We start from the raw sequence: 22,770 nt of genomic DNA, 5'->3' as shown, positions 1-22,770 counted from the left end.
GTTTCAGTAGCTAATTTTTGGTGATAGCACATAGCAGCTGCAAGCATCTCGCCCAAGTATTCTTTGTTTAGTAACTGTATTTCCTGATCCTTCTGGGAGTGCTTTTCTCATTTTTTTTTTTCCTTCTGGGACTGCTTTTCTCTTTTCTACAGAGATTTAGCTGGACTGACAGGTGTGGAGGATCTTTCAACAATAGCATCGCCTGAGGAGAAATCATTTACTCGTTCAGTTCGCCTGCCAGATGGAGGGGAGAAATCTGACACTTCTGGCTTCTGTGCCTTACGTCGAAGTGACTCTCCAGAAATCCCATTACAAGGGGTGACTGGTCCTTCGGACTGTGCAGACTCATCCTCTGGGAGCAGCTTTGTGGGCCTCAGGGTTGTAGCAAAGTGGTCCTCAAACGGGTACTTCTATTCCGGAATGATTACTCAAGATGTTGGGGCAGGAAAGTACAAGCTACTCTTTGATGATGGATATGAATGTGATGTGCTAGGAAAAGATATTTTACTCTGTGATCCTATCCCACTGGAGACTGAGGTGACCGCACTCTCAGAGGATGAGTACTTCAGCGCAGGTAAGAGCAGTGCTTGAGCTCCATCCCCGGGTTTTCTGAGTTGCCGAATGCGGTGGGAAGTGGGTGCCTGTCCGGGAGGATGAGAAACCTGGGTGTAGCTGGTTAATGGGTGTTACTCGCTGTCTTGCCAGGTGTGGTGAAGGGACACCGGAAGGAGTCTGGAGAGCTATACTACTGCATTGAAAAGGAAGGCCAGAGGAAGTGGTACAAACGAATGGCTGTTATCCTGTCTCTGGAACAAGGAAATAAGCTGCGGGAGCAGTTTGGGCTGGGTCCTTACGAACCTGTCACCCCCCTGACCAAAGCAGCTGACATCAGCCTCGGTAAGGGGAGGTGCTGTGGAGCTGCTGGCTGTGCTGTTCTGCGTCTTGTTCCTTTGAGGTGCTTCTAGTTCCTGACCTGAATTGCCAGTGTTTAAATCATTCTGGGTATTCAGCAGTGCTTTCGGTACTTTATAATGGGATCTTAGAGATCCTTTTATTGTTTTGCACCTTGCTCAGAGACTTACTGGTACGGACTGGCTTGTGGAGAGTGGCCTGCTTCTACAGCAGGGGTGTTTGCTGTGCTCATGTGCGCGTGGTGGATGGCTGATATCATACAGGCTCTTCAGCAGTACTGGGAAGAAGACAGAGACAGATGGGCAGAGTACAGGGCTTGAGAAGAAAGATACACAAGCGAGAGAGTTGGGGTTTTTTGCTTGCTGTTCTCTGCCAGAGCGTAGCAGTGTGTACCTTCTAGGTATTATTGAGTTTAGCCACCCCGTACAGGTTGGATGAAAGCTTGTGGATTTAGGTGACAGCCAGTGACTGATCTCTGCATGCTATATTACAGATAATCTTGTGGAGGGGAAGCGGAAGCGGCGTAGTAACCTTGGCTCTCCTAGCACTTCCAGCAGCAGCACAACTCCCACTCGTAAAGGGCAGGAGAGTCCACGCATCCCACCAGGCACGCTATCTGGGAAAAGGAAGCTTGTTGCTTCTGAAGATGAGAGATCCCCAGCTAAACGTGGCCGCAAATCAGCAATGATAAAGCCTGGTGAGAACCTTATTTGCTGCTCTTAAACTTGAATTCAGCTATTGTTTTCCTCCCTGGTATTTCTGTAGTTGATCTTTCCACTTCCCATAAGCAAAAAGTAGATGAGACTGCGTGTTTGGCCTGCAGGGTTTGAGACTGGACGCATTCAGCAGCCAGAGATATTTTTAGCATAGTTTGAATACTTACTGCCATCTTTTCAGTTCCGCCTTTTACAAATGTTCTGACCTTAATGCTGTGATCTGCCTCTCTCCTTTCTTATCCATTTAGTCAGTCCTGAAATGCCTGGCTGGTAAAGGGACCCTTTGCAACAGTAAGTGTTGTTTCAGGATGTTGATGCTGTTGAACATTGTCCCGTTAGTCATTCAGGTTTTGATTTGAAGATTCTTTGCATCCAGAAGGGTAAAAGGTCCCTGCCTATCTTAGTGTAATCCTAACCCAAAACCCTGCCTCCCTCTGTCCCCGCAAGTGAAATAACTGAAGTTGAACGTATCTCAAATCTTACCCAGGGTCTTTGGGCTGCACTTGACCTCTGAGGGCCATGGTGCTTCTGTCTCCCTGCAGGGTCTGTGAGAGCCGGAGAGTTTGTAAGCAGCTGTGAAGGTGTAGATGCTGTAGATCCCCCAGTACTGGAGGACCATCATGGACCCTTGCCCCAAAATAAGACCCTCTTTTTGGGCTATGCCTTTCTTCTCACCATGGCAACACCCAGTGACAAATTGGTCAATCACCAGAAGCAATCAGATGGTCCCACAGGGAGCAGTGAGGAGGAAGAAGGTGAGGCAAATCTTACTCATTGCATTTCCAAGTGGGATGCTATGGCTTTAGGAAAAATGCTGGATGCTGTCTGATCAGGCATTTCTGTGAGCGTTTGTTTTACCCTTTTGCTCTTTAATTCTTTGCAGAAAGGATCTAAAGTGCAGTCTTTGATTTAGAGAATTTATAGCTAGAGATGTGGCAAACCTCAGTGGTGAGCATAGGACTGCTTAGCAAGTTAAGAGTGTGAAAATTGGTGAAATCAGCAGTCTCAGAATGGTGTAATAGGAGAAGAAAGGTTTTGAGAGATAAGGGGTCGTGCTGGGAAATACAGGACTTGAAAGCATGAATGGGTTGCTCCAGTTTGCCTTTGTTTCATGCAATGAATTGCAGCATGAGAAAAGCGACAGGGAGGAGGGCTGTGTCGATTGAGGAGTGTATGGACATATGCAGATGGATTGTAGCCAAAATCTGAACTTTCTGTTTCTGCTGTAGAATTTTCAGAGATGACTCCGTACGACAAACATTACATAGCCCAGCAGCTGCGAGCAGGAGCTGGCTATATCCTGGAAGACTTCAATGAAACCCAGGTAAGGGCTCACTCAGTGATCTAGAACGCAAGTCACTGAGTAGTCGAGATTGGAAGGAATCACCTTGTCCAACCCTCTTGCTGGAAGCAAGATCGAATAGGGTGGATTGCTTAGGTCCTTGTCCAGTCAGGTTTTGAGTATCCTCAAGGATGGCAACTCCACAACCTCCCTGGGCAGCTTGATTGCACGTTTGACCACCCCCAATTTAAAAAAAAAAAAAAAAAAAAAAAAAAAAAGGGGTAAATGGAATTCCCTGTATTTCAATCTGTACCTGTTGCTTCTTGTCCTTTTAGTGGATAACACTGAGGAGAGTCTGGTCCCGTCTTTTGTACACCCTCCTATTTCCTCTTCACCTACCAGATCTACTTGGACAACTAGTTTCATTTTGTGTCACTTTTACTTAAATTTAGATTTTTATTAGAGAAGGTAAATTGTCCTTGGAGCATCTTGCCTGAGGGTGCAGGGTCTTCTCTGGTGACTTGGTGAGTCTCAAAATAAAAGATGAATCTTATCTCTTGTCTGAACAGGAAGAGATAGTTAATGATAAACTACTAGGCAGTTTTTGCCTGTGAACTGCGCAGCTTGGAATGGGTGATTGTTATAGGTACTCCTGATGCTGGAATTGGTTTCTCTAATTTACCTTTCACATAAATGGCTGTGAGAATTGGGGTTTCAGTTGTTTTCTTCTTAGAAGTGTTTAGCAGCTGGATAACTTCTGGGGCTTTTTGCAAGCATTGTTTCCTGTTTACATGTCTTTTTATTTCCCCTGAAGTGCAGTGCAGCGTATCAGTGTCTTTTAATTGCGGACCAGCATTGTCGAACTCGGAAATACTTGCTGTGCCTTGCCAGAGGGATCCCTTGTGTGTCTCATATCTGGGTCCAAGATAGCTGTCATGCTAACCAGCTTCAAAATTATCGGAACTACCTTTTGCCAGCTGGTTACAGCCTCCAGGAGCAAAAACTGCTAGAATGGTAAGCGCCACATAACCTGATCTGAGTCCACACACCAAGGATTTACTCAGAATTGTTATGCTTGAGAGGCTCTTGAATACTACAAGTACTGAAGGTGTCCCTAGTACTGCTCCCCATGCTTTCCCTTCCATCTGTTTCCTTGGATTTACAGTGACCTCTAATGCCAAGGTACATTTGAGTGCCATATACACAAAAAAGTCTCCTGGGAAGTAAGAAAGATGTCAGTCTCCTCATGAGGAAGACGGAATTCAGGCAAGGCTTCCCACACACTTGGCTGACTTCTCTAATTGCTCAGAAATGGATAAAGGAGAGCAATACTACTGCAATTTCCTTTTCCTTTGGTACGTTTTGGAGCCAGCTTCTGCGTTTTCTATGGAGTCTAATCCAGTAGGTCTGTTCCGAGAGAACAATTGCCGGGTCAGGCTCCTCAGGCAAGGTGAGGGGTGGACAAAAGCAGTTTGTAAATCTCTGTGGGCTTCTGGGCAGGAGACTAACGCCTGCCTGCTCAGCCCTGTCCAAGTGGAGGCATTTTGGGTATGCACTGCAGCGGTGGTTCAGGATTGAGGAGGAGCTTAGCCTAACTTTGGATTTCGGCTGCTGCACACACATCCCACCAATGTTGTCCAGCTCTGTTCTGCTATCTGTAGACAGAGGATAATTGTTCCAAGTATTTCAGGAGGGGTGGTAAGAGAGCAGGTCGTTGTATGCTGGATATTAAAAGAACCAATATGGGAGCCAGTCAGGTAACTAGGAGTAGTAGATAATGGTCCTCAGAGTCTGAGACTGCTGGGCATTCTTAGCAGTCTGTGTTCCTCTTCTTCATTCTGCAGGCATCCACGAGAAAACCCATTCCATAACCTGAAGGTTCTCCTGGTTTCTGACCAGCAGCAGAACTTCCTGGATCTGTGGTCTGAAATCCTCATGACGGGGGGAGCAGCATCTGTTAAGCAGCACTACTCAAGTGCTCACAACAAAGGTACTCGCTGGCCCGTTTCTCAGGCCTAGTCGTTGGGAATCCTGTACCACTGTGGTCCCTAGCATGGTTTGAAAGCATTTTTGGTGGCTCACAAGGTAGGCTGGAAGCATAAAGGCAAAGTGCAGACACCAGCGCTCTGCTTGAGTATAATCTGGAAGATGTATCTGCCAGAGGAGGTGCTGCAGCAGTTCAGGACACAAGCCATCAGCTGCCAGCCTCTGGTGAGGGGGAAACAGGCAAGAGTAGCTCCTGGACCTCCTGTAAGCCACTAAAATTGTGCTCCCTTGTCCTTCTCCCTCTCTGTATGGGATGTAGGCCCTGGTACTCGCAGCCTGAGGTCAGGACCTAGTGATCTGGTCGTGCCTGTAGTGTTGGTTGCTGGTTTTCTGTTCATTCTGTTGGGCTAGAGGGAATCTCTTACTCAGAAAGTGTAAGGTATGTTTGCACCTCTTGAATTCACTGGCTAGGAATGAGAGGATGTGGAGGAGATTCAGTGGTGAAACGCCCTCCTCTGCTGCTGCAGAGATCCCTTTTCTTCTCACCTGACAGGTGCCTGTCTTTCCTTCCGTGCAGATATTGCTTTGGGTGTTTATGATGTGGTGGTGACTGATTTTTCCTGCCCAGCTGGTGTCTTGAAGTGTGCAGAAGCTTTACGGCTGCCTGTTGTCTCGCAAGAGTGGGTGATCCAGAGCCTTATTGCTGGGGAGAGAGTAGGCTACAAGCAGCATCCAAAATACAAACATGACTACGTCCCCCACTAAAGCATTGCCCTGCTGTCCCACTGTTGTGCAGACCGTGTTTTAATCAGGTTTTAAATGTTTGTGTAATTGGACAGTGTGCATGGATTACTGTATATAGTTTTATCTGCTGGACTTTTATGATGAAATAAATGTTCAATCTCTTGTGGTAGCTGCTGGGACTCCTCATTTATCTGTCTAAACTTACTCTAGGGCCACATTTCCAGACGAGGGCAGAGAAAAGAAATGCCAATGTTTCTCTGAGCTGAATAACACTGATATTCTACTTCCAATAAAGGCTGCCCTCGACACGAAGTCAATTAGAAAGGAAAGTAAAGCGGTGGTCTCAAGCGACAGCCTGTATTTCCAGAAGCGAGTACCCTATGACCAAGTTCAGGGCAGCAGGACTTCCCTGTGTTGGAAGAGTAGCATGTTGTCCTCCAGCTTGCTGTTATTTCCATTAATGTCATCCAAGGCGTTGCTGAAGTGGCTGGTAAGAATTTCTAGAACAAAGTGCCATTTTGTTTTGGCTACCTCTCTTTTTCCTGTTGTAACTATATAGGCACGAACCTGCCTTTGTGCAGACGGGCACTACCTGAGTAGGGACCAAGACGCAGGGACCCAGGACGACTGAACTGCTGGGAGACTGAGGTGCAAAGAGCACGTAAGGGCTGCGTGTCCTTGTTTAAATGGCAGTGGGGTCAGTCAGCTGCTGCTGAGCTGCTGCACTCACAGCTACACTCACAGCCAGGCACTTCACCGTAGTAGTCAGCCTCTGTAAAAGCAAAAGCTGAGCTCAAAGCTCTTTGCTCTTAACAGCACTATGGGCTGGAGGCACCCCAGGCCTCCACGCAGCCCCGTACGCAGCCACTCCTCCCCTGCTGCGGAGGTGTAAGTTCTTCTTGAGAGGTATTTTTTCCCCCTATAAATTTCCCAGCTCAGTCACCTTCTGCCTGGGCAGGTCTGTACATCCCACACCCAAACTCCACCACCCTTTCTCCAGTTCTCCGGCTTTTTTCATGGTCACAGGATTTTAAACTTTGCATCAGGCCCAGTCCTACCGTGAACAGCTGTAGCAGACTGAAGATGCCATGTACATGCCGTCTGTTGTTACAGACAGAGCTGAGAGGATTTTTTCCCCCGAGGATGTGTAACTTTGCCCAGAGCTGCAGCTTTGGACAGCGTGGAAAACACCAGCCCTGGGAAGGGAAGGCTGGCTGCCCGACAGGCTGCTTTTGTGCTCAAATTGGGAAACCTGATCCTACACCCTGGTGATGGTGACAGCAGAGGACTCTTCTGCCACTCGGCCACATGGACTTAAGGCAAGACAGTCTGTTTGGTACAGCAAGGCTGGGAAATCCCAGTAACGTGCCAGAAGTTCCTGCCAGATGCTGCACTTCACTGAAACAGGATGCTGTGCTGCTCTAGTCCCTTTGCATTTGGGTGCAGACACTGACAATACTCCACAAAACTGCATGACAAGGTGGTTTTATTTTGGTTCATTAGGATAGTCACTAGTAGCATTCTAAATAGTCTTGCATGAACACGGTACATTTAGGGCTGGCATCCTAGTTAAGTTTTTCCATAGTTTCAGTTCCAGCATGTTCTTCTGCCAGCAGCGGGAGCTTTGTACTGTGGATAGGGCAAAGCTCCTCTGTCTAGTAATTTTAACACACAAATTGCATTAAGTTTTATATTGTAGAGAGCATGTGACACAAGTGGCACCTTTACCTACACAGATATGCTGGAACAGGGCACTGCGTGAGAGACATTCTTAAAATCTACCTCTGCTTCCCTCCCCCTTCACCTCAAACTGCTCAGGCAGTCGTTGTTTAGCTGGAGGTGTGTGTTTGATTAGCAGACATCGTGTACTGTGATACAGCCAGAACTTCACACCCTCCCCACTCCACCCCCCAAAGTACTCCAGCTGAAGAATCAAGATGTTGCAATTCTTGTTGCTTTTGCGCTTTCTGAAGCAGCACAGACTGGCTCCCTGGAAGCATTTATAAGTACATGCAGGGCTGCAGAAAGCATGCTCTTAATAGCTCCGAAAAAAGCAGAGTAGCTTTGTGCAGCCGCTGGGCAGCCTCATGTAAGTGACGCTTCCTGCCACTCCTTCCAAAACAGCGGTTCGCCAGGCAAGAGCCGGCTACAAAGAAAATCGCAGCTGAGTCCAAACTTTCTCAAGAGCACCCGTCTCCGCTGCTTGACATGTCGCAGGTCACAGCCTGAAGAAAAGGTCTTAGTGCTTAAACCCCAAAACTGCAAGAGAAGGGCACAGTATTAACTACACCTTGAAAGGAACTCCCTTTGTCAACCCCCATCGGCATTTTTCAGCCAGTATGAGCTAGAAGCTAATTCAACCGCAGGCCAAAACAAACTCGAAGGGGAGAAAGCATACGAACACCAAAAATTACCTCATGCTGATTAGTTACTTTTCTGCTGTAGCATTCAGCAACACTTTGCTGCCAATTATTTTGGCTTACACAATCAATAAAAATTACTTACGATCATTCAGATCACTTCGTACTTCAAGTACCTCGGGATAATGCTACAGGCAACCCTGAAGCTATTCCTACCTGCCCAAGGTTCCTCCAGCCTGGGTGTAGTACTTGTTATAATCCAAGCGCAGCAGCAGTTGAGCTAAGTCGGAGTTTATCTGATGGTTGCGAACGCTAGAGAGAATCTTGAAGAGCAGTGACGACTGACGACTGAATCCCTGTAAGTCAGAAGAAATCAGTTGTCAGTTTTGGGCACTCAAGAGCACAAGCCAGCCAGCCTTTCATCTGTGTTCCTGCCTAAACAATCCTTTAACAGCCTAAAGAAAATAACTGCTGCAAAGAAGTGATGCTTGTGGTCCAGTGTGAGGTAAGCTGTCAGCTGCAAGCATTACTAGGTGTTCGGTATCCAAAAGGAGGGGGACCACCCCGACAGGTAGCCACCCCCTTCCTGTTCCAATAGGGTTATTTCTGCCTATCTGCCCCTATTCCTCCTCTCTGTGCACACAGAGTTTTCTACGCGGGAAGAGCTAATTAATTAAAATCATTGCAAGCACTTGCATAGGAGGTCTTGGCTCAAACTTGTTCTGGTTCTGCAGCTGCTAAAGCCAAGACGGCTGCTCCGGCAAATGCTTGCATGGAAACAGTCACCTTCACCAAAATGCTGAGTTGCGCAGCTCCCCGCTCATCTAGTGGGCCCAGGTTCTGACTGACCAGGGAACAAAAACTATGGCAGAGATCCAGGATTTCATTTAAGCAGTGGAAAACCTGCAGAGGATAAAAAGTACAAGATGGTTGTTTAAACAGAGTCCAAACCCAGAGAAAGGTGTTGTTAGTACCTGAAAAGTTGCGGCGTTCATAATGAAGATGTTGCCGATAACATTTCCCAATCAGGATGTTAAGGCACCTGTAGCATTTTTATAAGGTTTTCTACAGAGAAAGGACGTAAATGTTATGCTGCACCCCACCTCCAGCCTTTTGCAGATATTACTGGGGAAGCAGTGATTGGCATAAGCCACCCACCCAGGCAGACGTCGAACGCTGGCTCCCCTACGCAACCAGCAGGCCCTTCGGCACTGAGGGGGAAGAATAAAGCACAGCACGAGCTGGGGGTCAAGGCCTCGGTTTCACTGTTCTCAAAAACTTGGGATTTCTTTTGTATCAGTTGGTGAAGGTAACTTGCTTTCGAGAGTGTTAAGCAAGCCCAGATGCCTCAGACATAACTACTGGCACACTTAAAAGTTCCAGAGTGGATAATGAGCATTCTGCCACCTTTATGCTACAGCCTTGGAGACTGAGGAAAATAACGGAACAGCCAAGACGTGCGGTATCACTGCGTCTCATCGATACCAACCTTCTTCGGGAATATTTCTGTGAAGCTCCATGGTTAATAAAAATACTGGCAACACTGTAACATATTTTTTACTAAAACAACAATAAGAAAAGACCCTTAAAGTCCACTCAGGAATATCTCAGCTATTTTTATTCTCTAAGGTACAAGAGGGAATTTTTCCTAATCTAATGCTTTTCCGAATGAGTCCCTCAGGAATACAGTTCCCAGTACTACGCTAATTAGTAGTTCTTTAATAAATTGCCTGTGAGAAAAACACAGCAACAAAATTTAAGATAATAAGCTTAACTGAACACTGGAATAATCTTGATTTAAAACTGGCAGGAATGCAGCATCCACACTCACTGACTGTATATTAAATGATCTTAATTCAATTATCTCTTCTAGTTTATACCTGCTTTATTCCTAGAATTGTGATTTCTGCTCTGCAGGAGATTATCACCGATCTGTTTTAGAAGAGACGGTTTGTCCTAGCTGTTGAAAAAGGCGTGTTTCTTAGGGTGGCTTGGAGAATTTGTAGAAAGAGATGAAACCAAGACCTACTTACGGGTTTTAGGAGGATGAAAGACTGAGCCAACAGATTACTTAAGAAATGATCATGAGCCAATCGTATACTCTCAAAATCCCGCGTGGCATTTATCTGCTGCAGAAGTTGTGAGAACTGAGATTCCAGTACATCCACCTGATGGATACGTAAAGAAATTTCATTACTGTCTTGAGGAATGGGAGTACTTCCAAACAGCCAGAAGTTTTGTGTAAGAAACTTTCCTTATTGCTACTCTTCTATTAAAGGTGGAAGATCACCTTCTGTCTGCCTGCTGAATGGGGAATTATATACAACAGTAGTACATAACGTGGGGTAGTGGGGACAATTTTTGATGCTTAAGTATTAAGTAGAAATAGTCGCTTTCTTTAACTACTGAAAAAGCATATAGCTAGCACATAAACAAAGGTCTTTGCCTGTAGCCATAGTCACCTCTGAATTTTACACTGGGAGCTACTATCTGGAGTCTGAGGGCAGAGGCCGCAGTGCAAAAGCTCAGCCAGGTCACTGCAGCATCCCGGAAGCCAGGCCCGCGGTCCCGCTGCCATGGCTACAGTGACCCCGCATTCTCACAAACCCACGCTACTAGTAACTAACCAGTGTTTAAACTTGAAAAGTATTTTTTACTTCAAATGGTCAGAATATGGCTTCAGTTCTTAAAAACACCCCAAAAACCAAAACCCCAAACAACTTGTCACTTAACTCAAACTGGAATTGACTTAAAGCGACAAGGGAAGAAGCCAGGATGGGATCTTAATGCTGCTACTTCAGAGATGACTATGGCTTCTCACTAATGTTTCATAGCACTAGAGACACAAAACTCCTGCATTTCCAGTAACACTCACTGATTCACAAGCCCCAAAACTTAATTGTAGCGCTAAGCCTGGGAACTCAGAGAAAGTTCTAGACTCATTCCAAAGAAAATCCTGATTTCCTTAAAGCACAAAGAATCTCAGCCCTGAAAGACAGGACTTGGAGTGCTCCCTCCATGCACTTCTGCTGGTTCCTGATAACTGATACACTTCACCTTTCTCTATAATCCTGACCTGCAGATAATACTGAAGATTGTCCACAAGGAAGGCCATGTGGTCCCTCAGACGCCACTTGATGGCATCCGTTCTGTTCGATTTCAGGTGTTTGCGTTGCATCTGGAGAGCCCAGCAGTGCTGCAGCTCAGCCTGGACTCGTCGCACACTCAGCAGGTATTTGAACACAACATTGTACCTACAGCCAAAAAACCACAAAGCTGTTTAAGATGAAAACCTTCCTTGGGTGCACATACTGGAAAACCTTAACAACCTAAGACGGGAAAAAGGGAGAGGAGACGGCAGCCTGCCAACAGGTAGGGTAGGTCAGGTGGTGGCCTATCTCAGGGTAATATATTTCTGCTTGTAACTGACCTAAAAAATAAGTTAATTTCACCACAAGGAGGGAAGAGCTGACAATGTTTTGTCAGAATAGCACTGTTCCTAAATAGCGCCAGTCTGTCAGCATCCTGCAGGTCTAACTGTCATCACAAGCGCCCTCAGTATCAGTAAGTGTGAAGAGTCATTTTAAAGTTCAAGGGGCAAGAAGTAGGGCTCTACCTTTCTCTCCATAGAGAGGAAAAAAAACCCCAACACACTAGTGAGTGCCTGTGGTCAGGGAGCCTACAGATAAATATACAGAGACCATACCTAGTACTTACTTCTCCAGAACAGCAGGAGTGAAGAGAATATGCAGTGGCCACTGAACCTTGTAAGAAAGGCCCAGAGCTGCCCACCCAGATGCAGGGGCTTCACGTGGGGATAACTCTCGGGAAGGCCCGTCACGAGTCTGGGATGTATCTGAAAACAAACGAGGTACTGAGTTAAGTCATCTTCTCAGTCAAGACAACCACGGCAAAGAAGAAAAGGGGGAAAAACAGAGTAAGAAGAGCCAATGCAGGCTAGACCATCGCATAAGGCTGCAAAGGGACAATGATAATTTTTCTTGAACTTCAGAGAAGGGTGAGCAATAGGACATGAAAACAAGGTCATCACCTCCCCTCTTAACTCACTACTAAATACGCAAGTAGATACCTTTATGCTCCTTTCCATGATACTCAATGGTTAAGTGAAGCAGAGGAAGAAGGTTGTCATCATCTAACAGCACCTTATGAGCAGACTGCTGAAATGCAACGTTGACATCTGACAACGAGAGAGCACAGATATCAGGACAAGATGCTGCAGCTAGTGCTGATCTTATACCCATTAATTATTTATGTTTGGCCATAAAAGACAACCCCGACATGCTATTTACACTCGTCTCATTTCATTGCAGTTTCAAATATGGAGAGAAACCTGCCACCTGAAAGTTCCTGAGGTGTTATTTTCACCCACTCTGTGAGACATGCTAATTCACAAGCGCTGCTCTTTCAAAACTGACGACAACATCTAGAGGATGACAGAGCTTTTCTGTACTGGACGTGGCTAAGCACCTCCCTGCTATACCACAGCGAGGACAGTTTGTAAGTGAATAAGCAACACTCACCGTGCTCAGTTACAGCTGTAGGTGGTGTTTTTAGCATGTGTTGTGCAGTGTCAATGAAGGCCTGAAACAGCTCACCTCTTCCCAAAAGGTAAAAGTCTTTTATAATCTGTGGAGATAAGTTTTTTGTATATAAGCATATGAAAAACTAAGCAGAATTCCTATCTGATAGCATCCATTTTTATTATTGCTTGGACAACTGCCATTTCAAAACACAGCTGCAGAGCTCTGAATTTCACCCAGTGCCCAAAAAGTCTACGCTGCTTTTGCTTCAAGATGCAAACTACAAAGCCACATACACAAACCCCTCTAACTCCGTCTCTAACACTCTGCTCATTCTTGAAACCTAGGAAATGAAAACAGCTTTACCTAAAAGAATAAAGCACAGAATCTAAGACAGTACAGTATTTAATGGGAAAGAGCCATTAAAAAAAAAGAAAAAATATTAAGCTAGCAGTTACGTTACCTTCAGTTGTCCTAGTAAATCTGATTCCTCCACCATCAGTTTCCAAAGATGCTAGTGAGGAAACAATAACCAAACAGGTTTATCTAAACCCATTCAGTGAGAACAGCAGCTGTCTTAAAATACTTGTGACGCACACAAAAAAGCACCTACATAAAATGCTATACAAAGCACAAGAGAATGCACTAGGAGTCTGTGCGTAGGCAGCCCATGCTAATAGTTAGAACACTCTTGATGCACACCAGACCAGCAAGAAACTCTTAGAAACATTAAGATCCATAGCAAAAAATAACCAAATTCTTAGGAAATCAGTTCCACCCCAGTTCTGTTTTCACTTTTCTAACCTCCTCATCTTCTCAGGTTCCATACCTCTCCCACCTCAAACGAAAAAAAGATTTAAAATTGCCAAAGCAAACAATCTGCCCAGTGAGACGCCATCTATTATGCTGAAAGCACGATAAAGAGTTCTTAAGTAATTTCAAGTGAAATTAAAAAACACATGACATTTCCCTTCTTTCCCCCATGAAAGCCCACAGCATTTGTAAATGTCCTTTTGTCACTGTAGCTTGGGGTAACACGAAGCTTTGAGCCCCATAAGAACATGAAAGCTACCTGCAATGTTCACATGCTTGTTCAATCGTCGATGCTGAAGAGCCCCGTCCTCCTCCCAGCCCTTCACAAAACTGAAGGGCTCCTCAGCCTGCGTAGCCATGACCCTTCCGAGGATCCTCACCTCAGCAACGGTGCTCCGTATCCAGTCAACCACTGACTCAAAGTCCACCAGACTAAAGAGCGGCTGCTGCTTGAGCCGGTGTAGCTCTGCTGCAAAAGTGTCCTCCTGGTTTTTTAGGATGGAGCCTGTGCAGTGAGAGGAGTGTTCTGGTCAATAAAAAGAAATGCCTTTTGGAGAAGCGCAGACCCCTTCCAGCACAGTGGGGCAGAAAGGCTGTCCCCGCAGCACCGCCTCAGGTCTGGCAAGGAATGCGAGGCTGAGGAGGCCTTAAAGTACAAGTACCAAGGTACAAGACTACTACTGCTAGTACAGTCACGGTACAGACACTTGCCATGGCAGTGCTGTGGTATGAGTAAAAACCCAAGTATTTTCTGTGTAAATGACAGCCACTAACAGCCCCCTTCCTAGGGCTGAGCTACATCTTTGAACCCACAACTTCTGTGCCACGTTAACCAGTTGGTTTGGTTCTCCACCCACCCAGCCCCTTTCAAATCAATCCCACTGCTTGAACTTGGGAATTATTTTTTTTTTAAACCAACTAAGCTAGACAAATTCCTTTTCACCTCACCTCTGCTAAAGCAAGCAAATAGTCTAATTCAACGGTCCTTTGTTCTCTGCAGTGTCCCTTGAGTCATTTGAGTACTTTTGCATAGACAAGCAAGATAAAGCCACCACCACAGTCCTCCCCTATGGTGGAGGAATAAATTTCCAAAACCATCTCCAATGTAAACTTATCTCTCAAAGAGAACCACCAGCTGGAATTCTCTCTCTTGCTTGTCTTAAAGGCTCCATCTTGATCACTTGTCTTCCGCAGCCACCTTTTGAGACCACTTCACAATGACTCTCTTATGTTTGTGGACACGTTTTAATCCTACGACACCGTTTTAATCCTACGACACCGTTCTGCAATGCAACACTCAGAGCAAGATGTGCCTTGTGTCTCTCTGCACCCTTCGGGGGCAAGGATACAAACTGAAAAGAAAACACGACCTTCGCAATCGCTTTATTTATCCAGAGCAAATCACATAGTGACTTCTTGCTGGAAACCTGGAGACTATGTTTGGAAAGTGCTATTATCTACTCATCCTCTTCTTATACCGCTCCTTGGAAACAAACAGAACACTGGGACCACTGCTCTGCCCTGGCAAAACCATCCGTATGGTCTGAAGAATATCAGCCAATAGTCAGCAACTGTTGAGGAATAAGTTAACACAGGCTTTTGGAAGATACTTTTCAGGCACTCATAACTGAGCAAAGGCCACAAGAAAGACATTCCTTACCTTTTCTGGTCAAGTTAACATTTTGATTCTCAAACATCTGTACAGATTCTCCCACAAAAAGGATTTTCTCAGCAACTCGCACAGGAATGTATGAAGGCAGCATTTCTACTCGCAGAGAAAACTGTTTTAGAGATGGAGCTAACATGTTCTCCTCCTCAATCAAGCGCTGTCAGAGACCCCGGGGGAAAAGAAATCAAACAAAAAGAAGTGTGAGAAAACCAGATAGAAAAAGCGTATAAAGGGTGATGTGGTGTGTGTGGGAGGGGGAATCCAAGTACACTGGAAGTAAGCAGAAAGGCAGCAAACCTGATCTGCCTCGTTTAAGTAAGCCTGCAAATTTCTTTATAATTCTGGTACACTAGATCTCCCTAGAGAAGATGTTGCTTTCATCAGAGAGGGGAGCAGAAGCAGGAAAAGGAGAAGCTAAACCTTTGTGGAATAGCAGCAAATTGGCTCTCCCAAAGGATAATGTTATATCAGCAAAAGAAATTTTTGTTGCAACTGCATTACATTAGGTTTTTTGCAGCCGTAACAATGTTAACAGCATTACCAAAAATAGCCGTTTGCTACACCCATTCCTGTACATTTTAACACTGCTATAACGCTTGTGATACAGGCCAAATGTAAATACATCCACCGGCAAGCAAATAGGTTAAAGAGCTGAAGGCCTGCTAGCATAAATGAGGCAATTTTCTCAGTTCCTGCAAAAGGTGTTTAAAGCAATGCAGTAAGATCTTTTACTTGAATATATTAATAAAGAACTCCAAGTACAGAGGCAAGATTTTCCTTCAGAGAAGCAATACTGATTATTTAATTTGGCTCTCTTGTTACTGGAGACTTAGGTTCCTTATTCCATAATCCAAAAAGCACCGCACTAACAGATCTGTGAGAACATTTGCCATCTACAGAATTCTTCATTTTAATAGGAGAGTTCATTGCAAGTTTGTATACTGATGTTAGAAGCTCAGCAATTGTTAAGATCCTTCTGACACTTTTAGTTGAGGAAATACCCAAGTATTTTATCCATCTGTCCCATCAACACTCAGGATTTCTTACTTTACTCTCTGACTGAAGAATTGCCAATACTGTTAATCAATAGTACTGAAGAAGAGAGTTTATTAGGCTGTCTTGGTGCCTACATTTCCCAGCATGGATCTAGAAGACTTGCCAGTATTCACATTCTTCCTATATCCCATACAGTGAAATAATAGATTTTTCACTGTCTTTTAAAGTTTCCCTTGGTTTTGCCTGTGTGTAGCCTGTCCTCAGCAGCGACTGTCTGCACAGGGTACTTCATGAGTGTGCAACACAGGCTGTTTCAGGGGTGAATCTTCTGCCTGTTCACAGCGAAGCTGCATGCAGCACACTAACACCACGGGTACCCAGGAAATGTTTTCTTGCAGTAAACTAGAGCGTGAATTTACAGAGTTGCAGTTGCTCCTCACTGCTCCCTGATGCAGACACTATTCAGATGCACGAAGTGAGGGAGATTACTCCACTGAGGAAGCTGCTCTGCACGAGGGCATTATAGTGGTACGCCATCTACATGAGGAGTTACGGCTGGCAGGTTGCTCCCTTGCTTAACTTAGCATCCTGCGCGTGTTCTTAGCAGCCTCTTGAGTCCCACAGAGCACATTTTTCCCCAGTAATGTCAGTGCTATTATCCTGTTGGGTAACGTTTGCACAACAGATGGTTGTGCAAGAAAGGTACCTGACCCGGCTGCCAACAGAAAGGGTGCAAATCAGGTCCACGCCCAAGCTCCCCACACCCTTTCCCTGACAACTGCTCACACTACCACCAATGCCTACGTGGAGCAGATCACAGTGGTGACCGAGTCAGTAAGAGCAGGGTGAGTACAGCACTGCCAGTCACTTGGCATCAGGTTATGGATTCCATCCACAGGGCTTTCTGCCCCGAGATTATCTAACTGTGCCAAACCGTATGTCTCTGTCCTTTATGCCTAGCTGCAACCTATTACAATATTCTGTTGATTCCCACCCTTCAAGGTCCCAGTGTACGTCCAGTCCAGCACAGCTTGCACTGAAGCAGAAGACAATACATTTCTTCTTTAGTTCCCTAAGGACCAAAGGATGCCAAGCTACAACTTGCAGTCTTACCAGGTCCTGCAGTTCTCGTAGCTGTTTTCCTGTAAGTCCTCCAATTCCTAGGTCATCGTCATCTTCCTCAGGTTGGCTAGGGACATTCCCAGAAGACGGGCCCTGTTTGATAAAGAACTCTTCATGCTGGTCTAGCAGCAATCCATGCAGCATCCAGGCAGAGAGCTGCTTATACATAACTCCATGACACACAGCCAGAATCCTGAGGTCAAGAGAAACAAGACAGTGGGGCCTTCGCACACAGCAATCAAAACCTCATCATACATCACTCTGGAAAGTCCAGTTAGTCAGCCAGACAACGTGGCAAGTGCTACATGGCTAATGTGGAATTTTATAATTTTTTTTTTCTTTTTAAACAGAGGAAGGTAGACCAGCTTTGTTTTGCAAAGCTAAACAAACATATCCTCTGAATATGTGACTTCTCCATAGAGATCTGCTAGCATACCAGAATTACAAGTAAGTTTGCGGTACCTTCCCAGTCCTGCTGTTTCTACTCAATTACCGTTTCAGCATGAACACAAGTTATCTCTTAGGTAGTCTTAACTTTCTCCCCAAGGACATACAGACCTAGTAACATTCACCCAGGCACACTTATCCTTTTGAAGGATCAAAAAACCAGTAACAGGTCTACCATATGCAAAACAGTTCAAGTAGACCTCAGAAGAAAACACTGGGTCTGAACTTCCCTCAGGCCCAAGTCTCCGAAGTCCGGAGAAAGCCTGAATCCCTGCCATCAGCCTGCTTTAGATAAACATTGGGGACTGTGACAGTTTTCCTTGCATAGACTCTCCTACTTTTATATCACACAAGCCTGTTTTCCATGCACTCTTTTCACAAGTAAGATGCATACTCTGACACTAACTCCAGTTACTACAAAAGAATGAAGTAATAGTAGCTTTACAGTATCTACGTACTTTTCCAGAGCACTGCGAACAGGAGGCAACCCCCCACAGCTATGTTTGTGGACTGTCTCTAATATCTGACATCCATGAATCTGCAGAAAAAACCCATGGTTAGACTAGGTCTGTTATTTGGATCTTTACTGACCTTTTCAGACATTTAAACACTACGCTAACAAGAAAATGCTGTAACAAGCTGCAGAAGTCTTACAGAAAGAACGATGTAATGTACATAATGTAACGAAGAAAGAGGCCTTCTATGTCTGTCTCTACACACAAGCTTCTCTCAAAAATTTCCCTTAACAAAAAGCAAGCTTCTCTGGATTCCGAAAACATTAGCTTCTGCCTTTTTTTTTTTTTTTCCTCTTGTGACAGTGGGAGAAAACACACAGAAAAGAGGAAATTCCAACCAGCAGCAGCTCATACTATGAAATATATTGTGATTATAAAATGCAAATCATCAAAGATCATGCTGATAATGCAAAAGTCAAATCCAGTGTAAATGGATTTGCAAAATAGTTACTCAGTACTTACAGTAGTACTAGAGGAATAGGGCACCCGTTACTGAAAACACATTCTTTTCTAGTATTAAAGGTCTGGGATGGGGTCAGAAAGAACTTTATCAGCTCAAGAGGAAACTTGTTAAGAGAAACTACCTACAATGTTACTACTGTACCTTCTGAGTCTTGATCTGCTCAACCATGACCATCACAGAGGGGAAGAGTAACTGAAACTGCAGAACAAGGAGCAAAATATTGCATTAGGTTGCTATGAAGGGAGAGAGAAACTATACATGAGTAAATGCGGACAACAGCTGATTACATTAATTTAATGAAACTATCATCTGACTTTCCCCACAAATTAGAAACATGACATGAAAATCTCTAGGAAGTCTGTCCTCCCTCCATCGGACCAAGATGCCTGAAGTTACTGTATTGCAGCTGCAGTTCAGGCTAAACAGACAGTGAGGAAGATGTGAGGGTCAAGGTGGAGGACCTAAGCTTTGTGTCAAAGTGCAAGTGTAGACTCAAGGAGCGATAAGAGTAACCAAAGAGCACAGAGAAAGAATACTACCTGTTCATTAATATGACATACCTGGTCCAAGGAGTAATTAACATGTGAGATGGAAAGATGTGGGTCAGCCAGAAACTGAAAGAACAACAAAGCAATTACTGAACATTAAAATAAGGTATGGATAAGTAAAAAAGCACGTTTGGGTCTATATTCAAAACCTTTAGTTCCCACAGCTTCCCCCTGCCACCCCCACCCCCCCCCACATTTTTGGGCTGTCCCCCATTTTAGGCTGTAACAACCACTGGATGGTGACAGTACCCAAGACAGGACAGCTGTTAATCTAGCAGAGATCAATCAAAACCTTTACAACTGAAAACAGAAATCACAATAGTCTAAGACAGCACTGGGCTCTGAGGCAGATGGGGCACCTACTGAATTGAAGGCAGAGGGAACATAATACTTATTAGGATGAAGAATCATTTCAGTGGCACCTCAGAGGAATATTTTGGAAAATATTCCTGATGTGGAAAGCAGAGTACCTTGTCTTCTCTTTAGCTACTACTACTTAGCCTATTAATTCCAGAAATTACAACTTTCCACAATCTGCCAGCGGCTGGACCGCCTCTTGATCCAAGTCTCTCTCTTTTACCTCTTGTTCTAGGTCAAGTAGTGCCTGTCGATATGGCTGCAGCACTGAATCGAGACCTGTGCAGAAGGCTCGCAAATAAATGCCATGTAATCCACTCTGGTTTTGCTGAGATGGATGATGGTCCTGAAACCAAACAGTAAGATCTATGTCAGCTCCCCCCAGCGCAGGTCAGAAGAGTAACTGAGTTTCTGTGCAGTGTTATACCAGCAGCCAGTGGTCTAAACATGCTGGAACACACCTTAGCCCACCAGAAAGTGCCCAGAAATACACCCAACAAACCCAGAAGTCTGGCACAAGGAGGGTTACTTGTGCAGAGTTATATTTGGCTCTTCTGTGGACCATGCAAGTGCTGGGAATCACTGGTAACTTCAGTGCTTCTTTGTACCTACGCCATGCCTCTTGGATCTCAACGCTTGCCCCAAGGAGGGTTTACTACATCACAGGGATGTGCATCCTATACACCTCACAAACCCTGCCCAGCCTGCAGTGACCAGAAATTATTGCAGCATGCTTCCCCAAGAATGAGTATTTGGCTCATTTTTTGCCGTGCTGCACCCTCCCTTGTTTGCACCACACAGAGCTTTCTGGAGCTCTGCTGGGGAATCGCACCTCTCCGTGCTAGTGCGGGTAAGCGCTGCAGGACACCCGTGTGCCGGGGTGCGCTGAGCAGCCGGGCGGCCCGACCAGCCGGGTGCCCGGTGCGCTCTGCCCAGGACACGCAGCGGCCCCACCTGCTGCTGTACGTGGCCCGTGTACTGCTCCACGAACTCGGCGAAGCGAATGTAGTCGGTACCGAGGCGGCAGAGCCGGTTGAGGACGCTGGTCTCGCTGGGGTGTAGGAACGGCAGCTCCTGAGACACCTGAGGGGGAAACGGTGGTGAGGGGGAAACGGTGGTGAGGGGGGGCCGGACACAGGGACGGCGCTGAGGGGGGGGGCGGACGGCGGTGAAGGGACGGACACACAGACGGCGGGACACGAGCGGCGGAGAGGGGACGCGGGCGGCGGGCCGGGCCGGGCCGGTGGTGAGGCGGGGGTCCCGGGCCGTACCTGCAGGCCGCCGCGCTTGCTCCAGGTGAAGGCCGCCCCCGGGTACCCGCTCAGCGCCAGCAGCAGCTCGTGGATCATCCTGCCGCGCGCCGCCGCGCGGGCTGCTGGGAGGGCGCAAGGGCCGCCGGGAAGGGCGCGCGCCCCCTGCGGGAGCGGCGGCGGGCCGGGCCCTGCGGCGGCGGCGGGCAGGGCCGGGCTGCTGGAAGGGTCACCGGGAGCGGCCGAGCGGACCGCGCTGTGAGCGGGGCCCAGCCCCGGGCCGCTCCTGGGCCCTGTTGGCCTGGCGTGCTGCGGGGAGCGGCCGCGGTGCTGGCCGGTGCGGCCCGCCCTGCCAGGACAGGGGCACACCTGCAGCCTTCTGTGCGGATCTGTCGGTTTGGTATTCCTTACCAGGTTTCTTTAGCAGTTTCTCGTGTTACTTGTCAGTGTGTTGTCGATGCCAGCTTTACCTTTCCCCATTTATTAGATGTTGCTTTCCTTCACTTTCTCTCTTAACCCAGGCAATATTTCAATCAAAACTGCCCACTTTCAAAATTGTGGCGTTATCTGGTAAGCTGTGTTTTATCAATCATTTTGTTTTCTTTGTCCTTCCTTTGGCAGTGCTTTTCTTCACGTTCATTTTTACTCTTCCTCATTTTGAAGAAATTAGGATGAAGTACCATGTACCAGATATCTGCTAACTGTCCATTTTAAGTTTATGTTTGGTTTGTGATCAGCTTGTCGCAATGAGGTCTGAAACATAGGAAGAACTTCTGTTACATTCTTACCGGGCTGATTAAGTTCCTAGTACTTTGCCTCATTTTCTAAAGAATTTTTTCTTTTGATACAGTCTGTCCGACATGTGCATTTGCTTTCTGCAGCATCTTTTATGTGTAACTCAGGAGCCCCAACAGTATCGTTCAGTCATGCATCAGTGTAATAAAACAATCCTCTTTATATTGACAAAGCTTCTATTGTCTGAATAAAGACAGAGGAATTTGGCTAGCCGCTTGTTCATCACTGACATAGGTATCACAGCGTACAGCTGGGCCAGGAAAGCTGTGTGCCATTCCTGCTTTTGGGAAGCTAGTTTTGAGGTTTAGCGCTGTTGGCTGCAGTCTGCAGTGCTGAAGTCAGTGGCAGTCCTTCCCTTGCGTGTAAAAGGCTTTGGTCTGAGCCTGCGCTGCTGGCCAAAAGTTCTGTGCTAACAGGTGGGCTTTAATTAAAGCTGAATTTAAATACTACTTTCAGTAGGTCATAAAGCTAAGCGTGCTGTAGGTGGCTTATAGGTAGTTAAATATGTAGTGATTGCTTAATTATGGACCCAAAAATATGGAGTCTGTAAAGACTAAATGCTTAAGTCAGTGGTATCTTTGTACACTACTATTAATGTAATGTTTTTATTAACACAAATACATATTACCTTGAAGAGCTTCAGCCAGAGTTTTTTATGAGTGTGATAAGTATTTTATTTTTCTTATCAGGATGGGCCTTATAGGAAAGAGTAAGTTTATGAGATTTTTTTGGAGGTAGGATTGTGAGACTGCAAAAAATATTACAGGATTTTTAGGGGGAACAAAGCCAGTTCTGCATTCCACAATCTACATATAAACATTATTTTAAATGTCTCTTTGTTATATAACTGCAAAGTGGCCACATGTGAAGTAATGCAAATAAATGTTAATAATTACTACTATAACTTTGTTATAAAACCTTTTGTTTTGTAATTTATGTCTGGCACTCACTTAAGTAGTTATTTCTCTAACTTGAACTGTGACACGTAACCCTTGTAATCAACAAAAACATCTTTCACTTAGTCTCCCTTCATACCGACCTGTTAAATTTATGTAAATATACTTTTTCATGGACTCACAGAATCATTGAGGGTCAAAGGGACCTCTGGAAGTCTCCAGCTGAACCTCGCTTCCTTCACGCGGGGTCAGCTGGAGTGGGTTGTGCAGGACTGTAGTTAGGTGAGCAGTATCGTGAAGGACAGAGACTCCACTGCTTTTCTGGGCAACCTGTTCCAGTGTTAGACCATCCTTAGAG

The 22,770-nt window shown here is 45.7% G+C and overlaps 2 protein-coding genes across 3 annotated transcripts in view; one reads left to right on the top strand and one right to left on the bottom strand.

Annotated features, from left to right (window-relative positions):
- Positions 1-5,809, top strand: part of TP53BP1 (tumor protein p53 binding protein 1) — a 29,847-nt gene extending 24,038 nt beyond the window's left edge. Inside the window, 8 exon segments of the mRNA XM_040600564.1 lie at positions 153-574; positions 706-897; positions 1,406-1,609; positions 2,171-2,383; positions 2,858-2,952; positions 3,725-3,924; positions 4,755-4,900; positions 5,474-5,809. Coding sequence (XP_040456498.1) covers positions 153-574; positions 706-897; positions 1,406-1,609; positions 2,171-2,383; positions 2,858-2,952; positions 3,725-3,924; positions 4,755-4,900; positions 5,474-5,661 — 1,660 coding nt within the window. The 3' untranslated portion in view covers positions 5,662-5,809.
- Positions 5,810-7,109: 1,300 nt separating this feature from the next.
- On the bottom strand, positions 7,110-20,847 carry TUBGCP4 (tubulin gamma complex associated protein 4). Of its 2 annotated transcripts, XM_040601616.1 has the most exons (18): positions 20,743-20,847; positions 20,426-20,554; positions 19,695-19,817; positions 19,127-19,180; positions 18,708-18,764; positions 18,047-18,126; positions 17,133-17,334; positions 15,015-15,180; positions 13,735-13,859; positions 13,005-13,055; positions 12,542-12,647; positions 12,091-12,198; positions 11,718-11,856; positions 11,077-11,254; positions 10,034-10,168; positions 8,787-8,903; positions 8,217-8,356; positions 7,110-7,899 (listed from the first exon to the last, which is right to left on the bottom strand). In XM_040601616.1, the coding sequence occupies exons 1-18, from the start codon at positions 20,818-20,820 to the stop codon at positions 7,887-7,889; spliced, it is 2,001 nt and encodes a 666-aa protein (XP_040457550.1). In that variant the 5' UTR covers positions 20,821-20,847; the 3' UTR covers positions 7,110-7,886. The 2 variants fall into 2 exon arrangements, with proteins under 2 accessions (XP_040457550.1, XP_040457551.1); XM_040601617.1 differs by lacking the exon at positions 8,787-8,903.
- Between the last annotated feature and the right edge of the window lie 1,923 nt (positions 20,848-22,770).

This window comes from Falco naumanni, chromosome 7 (genome assembly GCF_017639655.2).
Source record: "Falco naumanni isolate bFalNau1 chromosome 7, bFalNau1.pat, whole genome shotgun sequence".
NCBI classification, from domain to species: Eukaryota; Metazoa; Chordata; class Aves; order Falconiformes; family Falconidae; genus Falco; species Falco naumanni.
This window is presented reverse-complemented; position numbering and strand designations above follow the sequence as displayed.